Genomic DNA, 14,107 nt, shown 5'->3' with positions numbered 1-14,107 from the left:
CCGAGGCAGGAGGATGGCTTGAGCCCAGGAGTTTGAGGTTGCTGTGAGCTAGGCTGATGCCACAGCACTCTAGCCCAGGCAACAGAGTGACACTGTGTCTCAAAAAAATAAATAAATAAATAAATAAAAATAAGTTACCCTTGTATTCCCAGAATAAACCCCACTTGGTCTTGATGTGGTTCGCTTAAAATACTTGCTAGTATTTTAAGATTTTTGCAAATATATTATGAGAGGAATTAGCCTATAAGTTTCCTTTTTTGCAATGTCATTGTCAGGTTCTGGTATCAAGGTAATGCTGGCCTCATAATAAGAATCAGAGTGAGAATCATTATTGATAAACTATTGACTTCCCAAGGCCAACCCTCCATGTCTGCTAGAATTCTCTCTCCCACATTCCTGCCAGGTAGCCTTTTTACTGGCTTCCTCCCAAGCCAGCCCATTTCTTCTCTGGTTCTCTAGGTTACAGTGGTCTTCCTAATATTGTACTGCAGTCTGCCTCTTCCCAGATAGGTAGCTGTGCCTGAAGATTGCCCGAAGATGCCCCCTCTCAGGTTTCTCCTCCAGGGTGAACCACCCAGGCCCTTCAGCTGTCCTCGCCCAGTGCCAGGGCTGGGCTGGGTGCGGGAGGCCTCCATGGGGGTGGTCCTGCTTCCCCTGAGCCTTTGTGCGAGGGTGTCTCCCTCCTCCACCGTCCACTTCAGAAACCCTGACCTCTTCTCTCCCTGTCCAGTGTTACAAAAGCTCCAAAGACCGGCAGCCACATCTGAGGTTGGCGCTGGACAACTGCAACGTCATCTATGTGCCCAAGGACAGCCGGCACAAGAGGCATGAGCTGCGCTTCTCCCAGGGGGCTACCGAGGTCTTGGTGCTGGCGCTGCAGAGCCGGGAGCAGGCTGAGGAGTGGCTGAAGGTGCGTGGGCCTCCCCCTTCCCGCCTCCCCTCCCTCCCTTCCCTCCGCTCTTCCTCAGTGGGGCTGGCTCCTGTCCCTGGAAGAACCAGACCCTGCTCAGTGCCGGAGCCCAAGTGCCCTACACATGGCTGGGGCTTACGTGTGAAAATGGGCTCAGATATCTCCAAGAGACAGGCCTCATCCTGGGGGCCTCTGTTCCTCCCAGCTACTCGAAGCCCCTTTCTAACATCCCTACCGTGGGCTTGCTCAGCCTGCACTTGTGTACCTCCTGGCACGGGGAGCTTAATGTCTACAAAGGAAGCTGATTTTATCATTACACAAGCTAATTCTTTTAAAAAGAAGAAAAGAAAAGGAAAGGAATAACCCTTCCTTGCCTGGAAATGCCACCTGTGGCCCAGCTTCTGCGTCTGTGCAGCTACACAGCATAATGACAGTTCCCATGTATTGAGCACTTGCTTTGTGTCGCACAGTGTGCTAAGAGCTTTACATACATGGCCTTATTTATTCTTCAAAATGGGACGATTATTGTTCCCGTTTTATAGATGAGGAAACTGAGGCACAGTTTTGAGAACTTATGTAACTTGCGGAAGGTCATACAACCAAGTGGTCAGGGCCAGGATTTGAAGCTAAGAAGTAAATCTACTCCAAAGGCCATACACAGGGTGGCATAGTAATGACAAGGGAGGACTTTGTGGCCCCCAGACTTAGGTGCAAGTGCCAGGCCTAAGCAGCTGTGTGATCTTCTGCAAGTGACTCTGCCTGTCTGTGCCTCAGTTTTCTCACCTGTAACATGATCCTTGTAAGGACTGTAGAGAGCACTGGCGTAGAGCCCGCCAGGTAGGAGGTGTTTAGTAAGTGACAGTGACTACCGTGGTGATTCCAGCCCCCAGTGCCCTGCCGCACACCCTCCATCCCTGCAGCCACCTCTGCTTCCGTTCTCTCTCCTCCGGCTTCCTGCTGGGACAATGAAACACACAGCTCCCTCCCCCCTTCCTTCCCGTGACAACCAGCTGTCCCGCTGGAACATGTGGAGTTTCCCATTACCGCCTTCGTCTCCAGGGGGGAGGAGGGGACAGAACCCGCCTGCTGGGGGAGCCTCTACCCTCCAGGCCCTGATGGGTCAGAAGGAGGAGCTGGGAGTAAAGATGGGAGTTAAGAGACCTGCCTTGGCACCCGATCCTGGGGGGCTGTTGGCCCAGAGGTGTTGAGCTGGCAGCCACGCTGCTGGCATTTGGGTTTTGGCTCTGCTGCCACCTAACAGGTGGCTTCCCCTCCCTGAGCCTCATCATCCTAATCTGTAACTTGGGGATCACAAGGCTGCCATGGACACAGAATGGGATAATCCTCATAAAGCCACCAGACAGGTGAGCGACAAATGGTACCTGCTCTTATTTCATGACCTGCATGCTTCCTGCCGTGCGGCCCTGGGTGAGCGAGTGAACGCCTGAGTCTCAGCTGCCACACATTGACATGGAGCTGCTAACCCCACTGCCCTGCAGGTTGTTGTAAGGGGCCTCGCCATCACAGAAGCAGGTCCCTCACCCCTGTGAGGCTTTATGGTTCACACCACCCAAGGAGGTAAGCAGAGGACCAGTGTTAGTCCCATGCTGCGGATGTGGAAACTGAGGCCCAGAGCAAGGAAGTGGCTTTCCAAAGACCCAAAAACTGATTAGCAAAGGAGCCAGCTCTAGAAACTAAGCCTCTTGGTTCCCAGCCCTGCACGTTTGCAATCCAAGGGACAGATGCAGGAGAAAGATTTTTCCAACTGTGACATGCCCCACACATGTGCAGGTGGCTATGTCAGCCCCTCTCTTCCCCCCAGTGTCCCCGACCCCTCTGTTCAATGGCCTGACCATACAGACCCCATTCTTCCTCTGCTGCCACAGCCCCCCGCCCATCCACTCACAACCTGCATCCTCTCCACAGGTTATCCGAGAGGTGAGCAAGCCAGTCGGGGGAGCCGAGGGGGTGGAGGCCCCCAGATCCCCAATCCTCCTGTGCAAGCTGGACCTGGACAAGGTACGTCTGTTTCCACTAGGTCTCCTCTGGGTCAGGCAGTGGGTGCTTGACACAAGCTCGACCCCAGGGGCATTCCCAGGCTTGGATGAAGCCAGGCACCTGCCAATAGTGTTGTATAAACTGTGGGTGCCCAGCACAGAGCTGGTACAACAGTAGGCGCTCAACAAATGTCTCCTGAATTTGAGTACATGGATAAATGAGTGCCCATGTCCAGGGTGCAGTACAAGCCAGAGGAGGAAGTGACCCTGCCAGGACAGGAGGAGGTCACACTTGAACTGTGCCATGAAACGTAGGTTGAAACATGCCCATTGGAAAAGGAGGGAAGCAGTCATTAGTCAGTTGGTCAGGCCATGGGCAAACACGTACTAGTGATTACCCTTTGCCAGGTGTTGTGGGTAACGAAGAGCCTCAGACCAAATCCTAAGGGACACTGCAGTCTGGGGGGACGTTTATGACCCACATACCTGGGTCTTGCATGATACAGTAAAGGCAGCATTTATAGACTGTGACCGTGTGCCCGGCATTGCTCTAAATGCTTGATTAACTAAGGTCATTTCTATAGCAACTCTTTGAGTAGGCACATTTTCAGAGGAGAAAGCCGAGGCACAGAGAGATTGACCCAAAGTCACATAGCAGATAAGAAATATGGGCCGGGCGCGGTGGCTCATGCCTATGATCCTAGCCCCCTGGGAGGCCGAGGCAGGTGGATCGCTCAAGGTCAGAAGTTCAAGACCCCGTCTCTACTAAAAATAGAAATTAAAAAAAAATTATCTGGACAACTAAAAATATATATAGAAAAAATTAGCTGGGCATGGTGGCGCATGCCTGTAGCCCCAGCTACTCGGGAGGCTGAGGCAGTAGGATCGCTTAAGCCCAGTAGTCTGAGGTTGCTGTGAGCTAGGCTGACGCCACGGCACTCACTCTAGCCCAGGCAACAAAGTGAGACTCTGTCTCAAAAAAAAAAAAAAGAAACACGGGCGGGGTGTGTGGAGCATCCGACGCCCGCTCCACAGGCCCCTGGTGAGCGCCCGCCGCATGCCAGGCACGTGCTCGACACCGGAGTGCAGCCCACGCACAAACAGCTGCAACCACTGCCCGCACAGCACCTCCAGCCCGGTGGGGAAGCGGACGTGAGTCAAGTAATCACACGGACCTATAAATGCCGAGCTGCATGATTGCAAGGAGGGAAAAGTACCAGGTGGCCTGGGCATGTGTGTCAGCGGCCTGCTCCTGTCTCAGAGTCCGGGAAGACTTCCCTGAGGAAGTGACATTTCAGATGAGGATGAAAACATTAGCAAGGAAGTGGGTGGCAAAGGCATTCCAAGCAGAGAGAACAGGCACCGGAGCAGGAGGGAGCGTGGAGTTGACAGTGGCCAGGCCAGCGTGGCTAAGCTCAGAGAGAACAGGGAGCGCGGCAGCCTATTAGGTCCTGGAGTGCTAGCGAGGGGCCAGGGGGCTGATACTGGCTGGAGGGCCAAACTTAGGGGGTTCAGGGAAGATGGGCACCCATGGTGAGCCTTAAAGCATGGGCAAAATTTCCCTGGGGCAGAAGTGGCCTGAGGGAAGGGGACACAGAAGCAAAGGGATCAGGCAGAGTCACTAGGAGTGGAAGGGGGCACTCTCGTGCCAGGTGAGTGCTGGAGAAGTTCAACCCTATCACCTAGCCTTTGCCGTGAGTGGGGCCAGAGGAAAGCAATGTTGATGGTGTCGGGGTGTGTGTGAGTGTGTGTGCACACAGTTGTAGCTGCATGCTGTGGAGCAGTTTGAAGGATGTGGCAAGCTTGTAGGGTCGAGCTTTCCTGTGGCTGAGTGTCCGGGGGAGGGCAACTAAAATGTTCAGGGTGGTCTTTTTGGTGCGGAGTGGAGGCAGGGCTGCTTCTCCATGGGATCCTGTGACTGCAGTGTTGTCATCGTCGTTGAGTTTATTCCAAAGTGCTCACAGTATTTCTTTGTATTTGCTGTCTATCTTGATGAAAAACTTGCCACCCATCCACTGTTGCAGAACAAATAGAACTATAACTTCTGTTTCACAATTTACAGAGGTGATCATTTACACTTTTGACAGTTCTAGCCAATCTCTGACAGGTGCCATTTTTCCAGCCCTTTGGAAGTTGAGGGGCACACAGGGCCTTTCCTGTTCTCCCTGACGCTAGCCCTGTGCTCATGGAGAAGCGTCCCTGAGCCTGGTTTGGGGGGACCTTAGCAGGAAGGGTTTAGGGGCCTCAGAGCTCTGTAATTTCTCCTTCTTAAGTGGGTGGGTGCCATTTTAATCCTGTCCCAAGTCTGACTGGCACACTTAGCTTCCTGAAGCAAGGTGGCAGCACAACACACAGGTGTTAGAAATGGCACAGTCTGTTGGCCTCATTATTTCTCCTGGGCTGGCTGCTTGGTGCATCACAGCAGCCCCCTGGAGTGGGTGTCATTCAGGTGAGAAAACCAAGCTTTGGGGAAATGGAAGGATTTTCCCACATTGCCACAGCTAATAAGTGGTAGGAGAGTCATAATTTCTTCCAGGGTTGGTCTGACTACTCAGCTCCACCTCCTGTGGTACCTAAGTAGGCACTTAACTAGCCTTGTAGGAATGAATGTTCCAGAGTTGGTGTAATGAGTAAAACTAATTTTGACTGACAGTACCGCTGTTAACATGGGGTGTGCATGTTAGTGTGTGTATGGCTCACGCATGCGTCCTCACCATCGTCTCCTCCGAGCTAGGATCATAGGGGACTCCTGTTGGCCACCAGCTCCTGTTGTGACTGCTTTGAAAATGTCTGCCAGCACATCCCTTTTTCTCCGTCCTCACTGTCATCTTGGTTCATGCCCTTACTGAGTCTCATTGTGACCAGGATGACACTCTGTTAGTGGCTCTTTTGCTTCCAGTTTTGTCCATCCCCACTATGCCACTGGAGGGAACTTCCCACACAAGGCTAGATTATATAATACCAGTGTCGCACTTAAATACCTTCCCAGCTCCCTGTCACCTGTCAAATACAGTCCAAACTCCTAAGACATTTACCTCAGTGTGTTACAATACCTGGCATTGTATCGGGCACACAGTAGTTGCTGACAAATACTCGTTAGCTAATTATCATGTACATGGGCAGTTGGGAGGGGGAACTAAACCAATAAAGGGGTACTTCTGAGTGTGTCCGCTGATGTGGGGCTGTCTGTGTCCCTCCCCAGAGGCTGTCCCAAGAGAAGCAGACCTCAGATTCCGACAGCCTGGGCATGGGCGACAACTGTTCTACCCTTGGCCGCCGGGAAGATGGTAGGAGCCTCAGAGAGGGTGGAAGGGAAGTTCAGGCTAGAGAACGCTGGAGCTGGGAGGGGCCCTGCCCGCAGGCACACGGTGGCAGAGCAGGTCCTCACCACTCTGGAGACCTGGCTAAGGCGACCCAGCCTGCCATACCTGGAGCTGCAGGCCAGTCCCCGTGTGCAGGCCGAAAGGGCCTCCAGGAAGGCCTAGGGATGGGTGGGCCTGGGGCCGGGGGTTCCCTCCCGCCCCTGACTCATCTCTCCGGCCACAGGCAAGGGGAAGAAGAGCAGCCTGGCCGAGCTGAAGGGCTCCATGAGCAGGGCTGCGGGCCGCAAGATCACCCGCATCATCAGCTTCTCCAAGAAGAAGGCGCTGGCCGATGACCTGCAGACGTCCTCCACCGAGGAGGAGGTTCCGTGCTGTGGTGGGTAGGGGCTTGGGAGGAGGGGAGTCCGGGCCCTGTGGACAGACGCAGGCTGCTGGGCTGAAGCCGGGAGAACGTCCATGCCTCACCCACCTGGCCCCCAGGGCAGGGAAGGGAATGCAGCCTACTGCGTGCCTAAACCTCACTCTGCCAACAATCCAACAACCCCCGCCTGCCCATCCCTTCTCTCCTCTGACTCCCTGACGCTCAGCAAAAGGAAAAGCCACCTGGCCCCCGTATAGCTGTGCTCCCTGTGACCTTACCCCAAATCCCTGCTCATCTCTGGGCCTCAGTTTCTCAGTTTCCTCCATGGTAGTGAGAGGAGAGTGTATCTAATTTCCCAGCATAAAACATGCCATATGTGAAATTTCCAGTCTTATAAGGAAAGTTCTTAAATAAAAATATTTAAGTCATTTTTATTATAAAGGCATTCAATGTGAGTTAAATGTCAGTTGAAGGGGGGAAACATACTGTTTGGCTCGTGTAGTGTTCCATACACTGGAATCCAATAGGAAGTCACGTATAATTTTGGATATGCAGTAATACTCTACTAACCCTGAAAAACTATTGTAAAAGAACATGGCCATAAAGAAATATTTTATAATCAGTGAATCAGAGCGTGTTATGCTAAAAAATAATAATAATCAATTTAAATCTCAAATGTTTAGAGAGATTTCTAAACCTGCGGGTCATCAGCTATGCAGCTGTGCCTTGCTCAATTTTAGAATTCTTTGTCCTGGCGAGACGTTTTTGTCCCCACACGCTGCCACTAGGTGTCAGCATCATCCATTATTTTCCGTCTTTCAGTAACAGTTTTGATTTTGAGGGGAGAAAAGGCAAGAGAGAACTGTCTTTCATACGTTGTATATAGCAGTTCCTGCCCTCCTCATCAAGCCTGGTGCGGCCCGAAGGCCGCGGGGCGATGTACCAATGTCATTATCGGTCCCCATGTCACGGCTAGGAAACTGACACTCAGAGAGAAGAGCGTGCCTGAGGTCACAGGTGGGGAGAGTGAGACGACAGGGCCCCAGGCCTTCTTCCCAGCTGCGGTGCAAAGGTTGTCCAGGCGCCCTGTCCCGGGGGTGGAGATCCGCGCACCCAGCTTTGCGCCCCCTACTTGGGTGTCCCAGGGCGGGCTGTGGGGAGGTCACGCCGCTGGTGTCCCTTCCCAGGCTACCTGAACGTGCTGGTGAACCAGGGCTGGAAGGAACGCTGGTGCCGCCTGAAGTGCAACACTCTGTATTTCCACAAGGACCGCACGGACCTGCGGACCCACGCGAACGCCATCGCCCTCCGCGGCTGTGAGGTGGCCCCGGGCTTCGGGCCCCGACACCCGTTCGCCTTCAGGATCCTGCGCAACCGGCAGGAGGTGGCCATCCTGGAGGTGCGCGGGGGGACCGGACTCCGGCCCGCGTCTCGTTTTGGTTTGGGGCTTGCCGCTGTCACACGGGGCTGACCCAGAAGCAGCGCAAGCCCAGCTGCTGTCCAGGGACCCAGGGAGGCTTCCCAGACGACAGACAGGACACCCAGTTAAATTTGAATTTCAGGTAAACAACGAATAGTATTTTTAATACAAGTATATCCCATGCAATATTTGGGACATACTGATAATTAAAAAATTATTTGTTGTTTACCTGAAATTCAAATTTAGCAGAGTATTCTGTATTTTTATTGACTGAGTCTGGCAGCCCCGGAACCAAGATTTGCATATTCTCCCTGACTTTAAAATTCCAAGCCTGAAAGGCACCTCGTGTGGTCCAACCCGATCTGATTGTGGAATCCCCTCTAAACCCTTCTCACCGGACAGCCTCCTCTGGGGGCGTCCCCCTCAGGTAAACCACTGCCCCTCCCAGCAAGCGACTCAAACTTCTAGGAAGATTTCCCCCATATGGAGTTAAAATCATTAAGCTCCATGAAGGCAGTAACCATGCCTGTTCTGCATACTTTCATTTTTCGAGAGCTCTGCTCGATGTCTAACACATACTGTGGGCTTGAGGAATATTTGTAGAATATTTGTGATTTCATTTCACTCGTTCGTTGTCCTTCTTACCCATTGACACCCACCCTCCTCTCTGAGGTCACGCAGAATACATGGGCTCTCTCTTCCACATGGCAATCCTTTGGCAATTTAGAATTTAAGATGTCAACACTGGTTGAAAACTCGGGAAACTTAAAAAACTACCTTCCCCCATTACAGATAAGGAAACTGAGGCCAGGGCAGCCAAGTGCTTTGTCCAGGGCTCCGGGAAGGGACCGTGGTCTCTTGGTCTTGTCTTCGAACTAAGACCCAGCCTCTTGGTCTCGTCCTCTGCCCAGTACCCACTGCCTCTCTCAGTTCTTAAATTTCAAGAAATATTGCCTCTGTAACATTTAGCATTTGTGTGCTAATTTGATTTTATAATAATGCCCTTTAAATGAGAATTAACATAAGTGTGTTTAGTTGACCTGCAACTTTTTAGAGGTTTTCCTATATACAGTACCATAATTATTTGAGAATTGTAACAAAAGAAAAAATCTGATTATGTGAGAAATAGCCTCCTCTAATGGAAAGTAAATATTTTTAAAAATTTCAGAAAACACCTAAATGTTGGTTCTACATCCAAGTGGTCGTGAAGGCTCAGGGTAGATAGTGAGGGTCTGCTATCTCAGAGAGGTGGTCAGGGAGGGCCTCCCTGAGGAGGTGGTGTTTGAGCAGAAGCCTCAATAGAGGGAAGGCAGGGCCCCTAGGATTTCTGGATGTGCTTTCTAGTCTTACTCCTCTTTGATCCCTAAGTACTGGGAACATGACAGGTACTTACAAATATTTCTAGGTTTGACTGAAGCGAACAGGTAGCCGGAAGCCCTGGCAGTACCAAAGTGAACTCTGCCTTTGCCCCCTCTCCCTCAGGCAAGCTGTTCAGAAGACATGGGCCGCTGGCTTGGGCTGCTGCTGGTGGAGATGGGCTCCAAAGTCACTCCTGAGGCTCTGCACTACGACTACGTGGACGTGGAGACCTTAACCAGCATCGTCAGTGCGGGGCGTAACTCCTTCCTGTAAGGGTTGCCGCCTGCCGGCCACACCCGCCCGGGGCCTTCCCTGTCTCAGCTCCCCCCTCAGAGGCTGGGTCCAGCTTTCTGCTCTGGGAGGAAAGGGGGGAGGAGCTGAGGCAGACTCTGCTTCCCTGGGAAGCTAGAACCAGGGCCTCCTCTTCCAGCAAGGACAAGGGGGCTGGCTGTGGACGGAATGAGCAAAAGTGCAGAAGCCCTGGAGTAGTGCCCTGGGCTCCGCCCTCACACCGTTGGACCTCGGGCTCTCACGCCCTTGAGCATGGCCGTGTGGTTAGTGCATGAAGTTCAGCATTAGAAGAGCCAGTTTCGAGTCCCAGGTGTGTCACCACCACCTGTGGGAGCTAGTGCTGGTTGCTGGCCATCTTGGATCCTCTATTTACTGACTCATAGGGTAGTGGTGACGAATTAACCTGCCTTCCGGTGATTGTGGGAATCACACTGGTTCTGCCTGTGAAGCCCTAACACAGCACATGGCATGTTGCCTGCCATGTTGCTATTGCTAATCTTCTGACCTGCATTAACAGCTGCTGCCAGAATCAAATGAGAGTGTAGACAGGGAACCACTGTAAGCTGCAAAGTGTCATCATCATCATCATCATTATTGCACTTTTATTTTCTAGATATGCAAGATCCTGCCAGAATCAGTGGCCTGAACCCCGAGTCTATGATGACGTTCCTTACGAAAAGATGCAGGTATGGTCCATCGGGCTGCCCAGGAATGTGGCAAAGGCCACTTACTTAGCTCTCCCTCACTGCTCCTTTTATCTTCTGCCTCAAAGAGATGATGTTCATTTAACTAGCAGCAGCTAGAAGGCGAGCCCCTTCTTATCACAGATGGTGGCTCAGGACGAGAAGTCCCTGGCACAGGAGGCTGGGCAGTGCAGTGCAGAGAGCCCCAGACCAGGAGGAAGGAAGGGCTCCACAGACTGCCAAGCACTGCGGACACGTGAGGCATCGTCTCCAGTTTGAGCAAGGCGCCTGGGCTCTCCTCTGTCTGTGGCTCTGGGACCTGATGCTGGGATTCCACGGTGCCCAGGGCAGATGCTGACTATGGGGCTGCCCCAAAGGCCTTCCCCTGGTGGCACTCACAGTCTGGGCTTCGGCTCCCAGGACAGTCTCCCTGTTTTGCTTGCTAAACCAAGGAGATGCCAGCTGATTCATTCACAGTGAGGCTTCTGTAGCCACATGACCTGGAATGCTCACGGCAACATGCCCTGTGCCGTCCCCTCCCTTAGGAAGCCACGGGAGAGCCACACTCTGATCAGATGCTGGCGGGTGGGTCAGGCCTCACAGCTAGTGGGGAGAGAGAGAAGCAAGCTGCCGGACAGCGCACGCGTCTGTCAGCCAGGATCCCTGCCTCGGACGGTGCCGGGTGACACTCTGAGTTCTCACCTGCGGGACTCCCTTCTCTAGAAACTTCTCCAGCATCCTTCTTCTGTTCATATGGTCTTTCTTCAGACTCAGATGAACCAGTGGATGCAGCTTGAAGTTTTTCTTAGTTGCAGAGTTTAGTAGCAAGCCCCCTTAACACTTAAGGACATGAACGTTGGAATCAGACTCAGGCCTGAGGCTGTTACCTCAGGCTTCACTTCCCTGGTCCTCATTTCCTGGCTCCAAATGGATATGATAAAACCGACCTTCTAGGACTATTGCAAGAATTAAGTGAAATATCTTATGTAAAAAAAATTTAGCACGGTGTCTGCACATTAGAAGGTCCAAGAGTAAATAGTACTATTGTAAACAACATCATTGTTTTTTACAGTATTATCACATTCCACCCATGGTTTCCTGAGCTTTGACTGGATTTTGAGTGTTCCTAATATACTCTTCATGCATAAATGCATAGTCAATCTATTAAGTTATGTCACTTCTACTGACTGATCTCATCCATGGCATTTTTTCTCCCTGTGGAAAGACTATATTAGCAATTCAGAAAATTATAAGCATACTTCCAAATGATGTGAGGATTAAAATATCTATGATAAATCAAATCTGGTCTTTTGACACTTTATAATTTTCCCTTCTCAGCAGGTACTCCAGTTTAGGGCCGCCTTCTGCTTCTCCCCTACCCCACCAACCCCTCACCAGGAAGGTGCGAGGTTCCAGTGATACATTGCTAGTGAAAGTGTTTTATAAACTGTTGAGTGCTACACAACAATTTTAAAGGCCAAGATCTCCGAGCAGAGAGTGCGCATACCAAGCAAGGACCAGAACACTCCCCTGCATTACCCCTGCAGTACCCTTGCATTGATGAGTCTGAGCCTGCCTGCACTTAACCTTCTTCCTCCATCTCCCGCACAGGACGAGGAGCCCGAGCGCCCCACTGGGGCCCAGGTGAAGCGCCACGCCTCCTCCTGCAGTGAGAAGTCCCACCGCGTGGACCCTCAGGTCAAAGTCAAGCGCCATGCCTCCAGTAAGTGCTGTGTGGGCCTGCCCTGCTGAGCAGGGTGGGGAAGAGAGGGAAGCAGTCTACTGGAAGGGGTCTCAGAATCAGTTTCCTCCAGGGGTCTGGTGGGTAAATAAATGACTGAAGTGAGACACAAGAAAATACTCCACCCTAACACACAAGCACAGTGATAAAGGGCAGCTAGCATGTGGCCTCGGAGGGAATATGACAGGGATTTGGGGGGACCGTAGGAAACTGGAGCACTCAGGTCCCAACTGTAGGGGTAGCTTCTGCTCAGCTCCAGCCAATGGTCCCCCCACAGCAGTGTCAGTCCCCCAGTGACAGATTTGACAATTATTCAAAAGAGGCCAGAAATGTAAACATTTTGTGAAACCTACTTATTTTTTAATATCAACCACTACTTTTTAAAAAAATTTAACATCAAATGAGGCCAAAGAGAAAGAGAAATTGTCTACAAGCTGTATCAGTTTCAGAGCTAACAATTTGTGATTTCTGATTTGGGGTAATAAACACCCTGGACCCAGCTCCCCTCTGTGTCCCAGCCCTAGCTCTGCCTAGCACCCTGCAGGGCCTCTGTGAATTGCCTGATTGCCACATGGCACGGTGATGACTAAGGGTGCCAGACAACTCTGTTGTAAGTTCTGTTTGATTTCCAACACTAATCTCTGCTCCTGTGTGATTTATCTCTACCAGCAAGCCAGCTTCCTGTAGGACGGCATGTTCCAAGGGTTCTTCCTTTGTTGCTTTACATTTCTAATCCCCAGCATCTGAACAATGTCAAGTTCTGTTCTTTGCTCTCTGAAGATTTATTTTTTAAAATACATTTTTTATATGATAGCTTCATTTCACTAGCATAGACAATATCTTTCTAGGGGTCAGAAAATCTGTATTCCATCCTCCCTTGACCACTAAATTTCTATATAACTTTGGAAAAAGTCCTTTCTCCTCTCTGGGTCTGAGTTTCCTCTCTAAACAATTAGAGGGTTGCTATGTAACATTTTTTATTTTCTACTCTCATAGGCGCTGGAAATATGGGACATGTAAGATCAAAGAAATCACAAAATGTATAAAACGAAAACAATAACAACAAAGACAAAAAAAGTAGATCCTTCCTTCAAATCAAATCTTATATGAAAGTCCACTTTATAAAAGAAGTACAAAAATGGAGCTACTGCCGGGCATGATGGCTCATGCCTTTTAATACCAGCTGCTCAGGAGGCTGAGGCAGGAGGATTGCTTGAGGCCAAGAGTTTGAGACCAGCCTGGGCAATATAGACAGACTCTGTCTCTAAAAAATTTTTTTTAAATTTGCCAGGCATGGTGGCATGTGCCTGTAGTCCCAGCTACTTGCGAGAGGAGGGTTGTGATAAAAAGGAGACCCACTTGGCCTCCCCTTGCCCATGCAGTGACCTGTTAGCCATCACTGTGAAGCCATAGGGTTCCTTGAAGGGCAGTCGGAAAATGCAATGGAAAATCACTGATGTAGTCCAACAACATTGTTTTTCAGATGAAGAAACTGAAGAATACAAAAAGTTCATTTGGGCTGCTATAACAAAATACCATAGTGACTTGTAAACAATAGAAGTTTACTTCTCATAGTTATAGAGCCTGGGAAGTCCAAGATCAAGGTGCCAACAGATTTGGTATCTGGCAAGGACCCATTTCCTGGTTCATTGATGTCTATCCGTTTGCTCTCTGGGGTATCTCCTGTAAGGGTACTAATCCCATTCACAAGGGCTCTACCCTCATGACCTTATCACCTACCACAGGCCCCACCTCCAAGTAACATCACATTAGGGGTTAGCTGTCAACATGTGAATTCGGGAGGGATATAAACATTCAGTCTTTAGCAAAAAAGTCTTGCCCAAGATCATGTATTAATTACTTATTGCTACATAAAAAAATTACCCAAAATTTAGCAGCTCAAAACAATGCACATGTGTTATTTTACACTGTTTCTGTGGGTGAGGAACCCTGAGCAGCTTAGTTAGGCAGTATTGGCTTGGGGTGTCTCGTGAAGTGCAGTCAAGATGTCAGTTTGTCATC

The 14,107-nt window shown here is 50.7% G+C and overlaps 1 protein-coding gene across 2 annotated transcripts in view; it reads left to right on the top strand.

Moving 5' to 3' along the window:
• The window catches only part of AFAP1L1 (actin filament associated protein 1 like 1), a 58,152-nt gene that overhangs the window by 36,015 nt on the left and 8,030 nt on the right, over positions 1 to 14,107 (top strand). For both annotated transcript variants that reach the window (XM_045551414.1, XM_045551412.1), the window contains exons 8-15: positions 731 to 910; positions 2,837 to 2,929; positions 6,110 to 6,194; positions 6,454 to 6,606; positions 7,779 to 7,990; positions 9,494 to 9,639; positions 10,275 to 10,347; positions 11,956 to 12,067. In XM_045551414.1, the coding sequence (XP_045407370.1) occupies positions 731 to 910; positions 2,837 to 2,929; positions 6,110 to 6,194; positions 6,454 to 6,606; positions 7,779 to 7,990; positions 9,494 to 9,639; positions 10,275 to 10,347; positions 11,956 to 12,067 (1,054 nt within the window). The remainder of the gene's footprint in view (positions 1 to 730; positions 911 to 2,836; positions 2,930 to 6,109; positions 6,195 to 6,453; positions 6,607 to 7,778; positions 7,991 to 9,493; positions 9,640 to 10,274; positions 10,348 to 11,955; positions 12,068 to 14,107) is intronic.

The sequence above is a fragment of the Lemur catta genome, chromosome 5 (assembly GCF_020740605.2).
Source record: "Lemur catta isolate mLemCat1 chromosome 5, mLemCat1.pri, whole genome shotgun sequence".
In the NCBI taxonomy this organism is placed as follows: domain Eukaryota; kingdom Metazoa; phylum Chordata; class Mammalia; order Primates; family Lemuridae; genus Lemur; species Lemur catta.
Note: the sequence above shows the minus strand (reverse complement) of the source record. Positions and strands in the feature narration are given on the sequence as shown.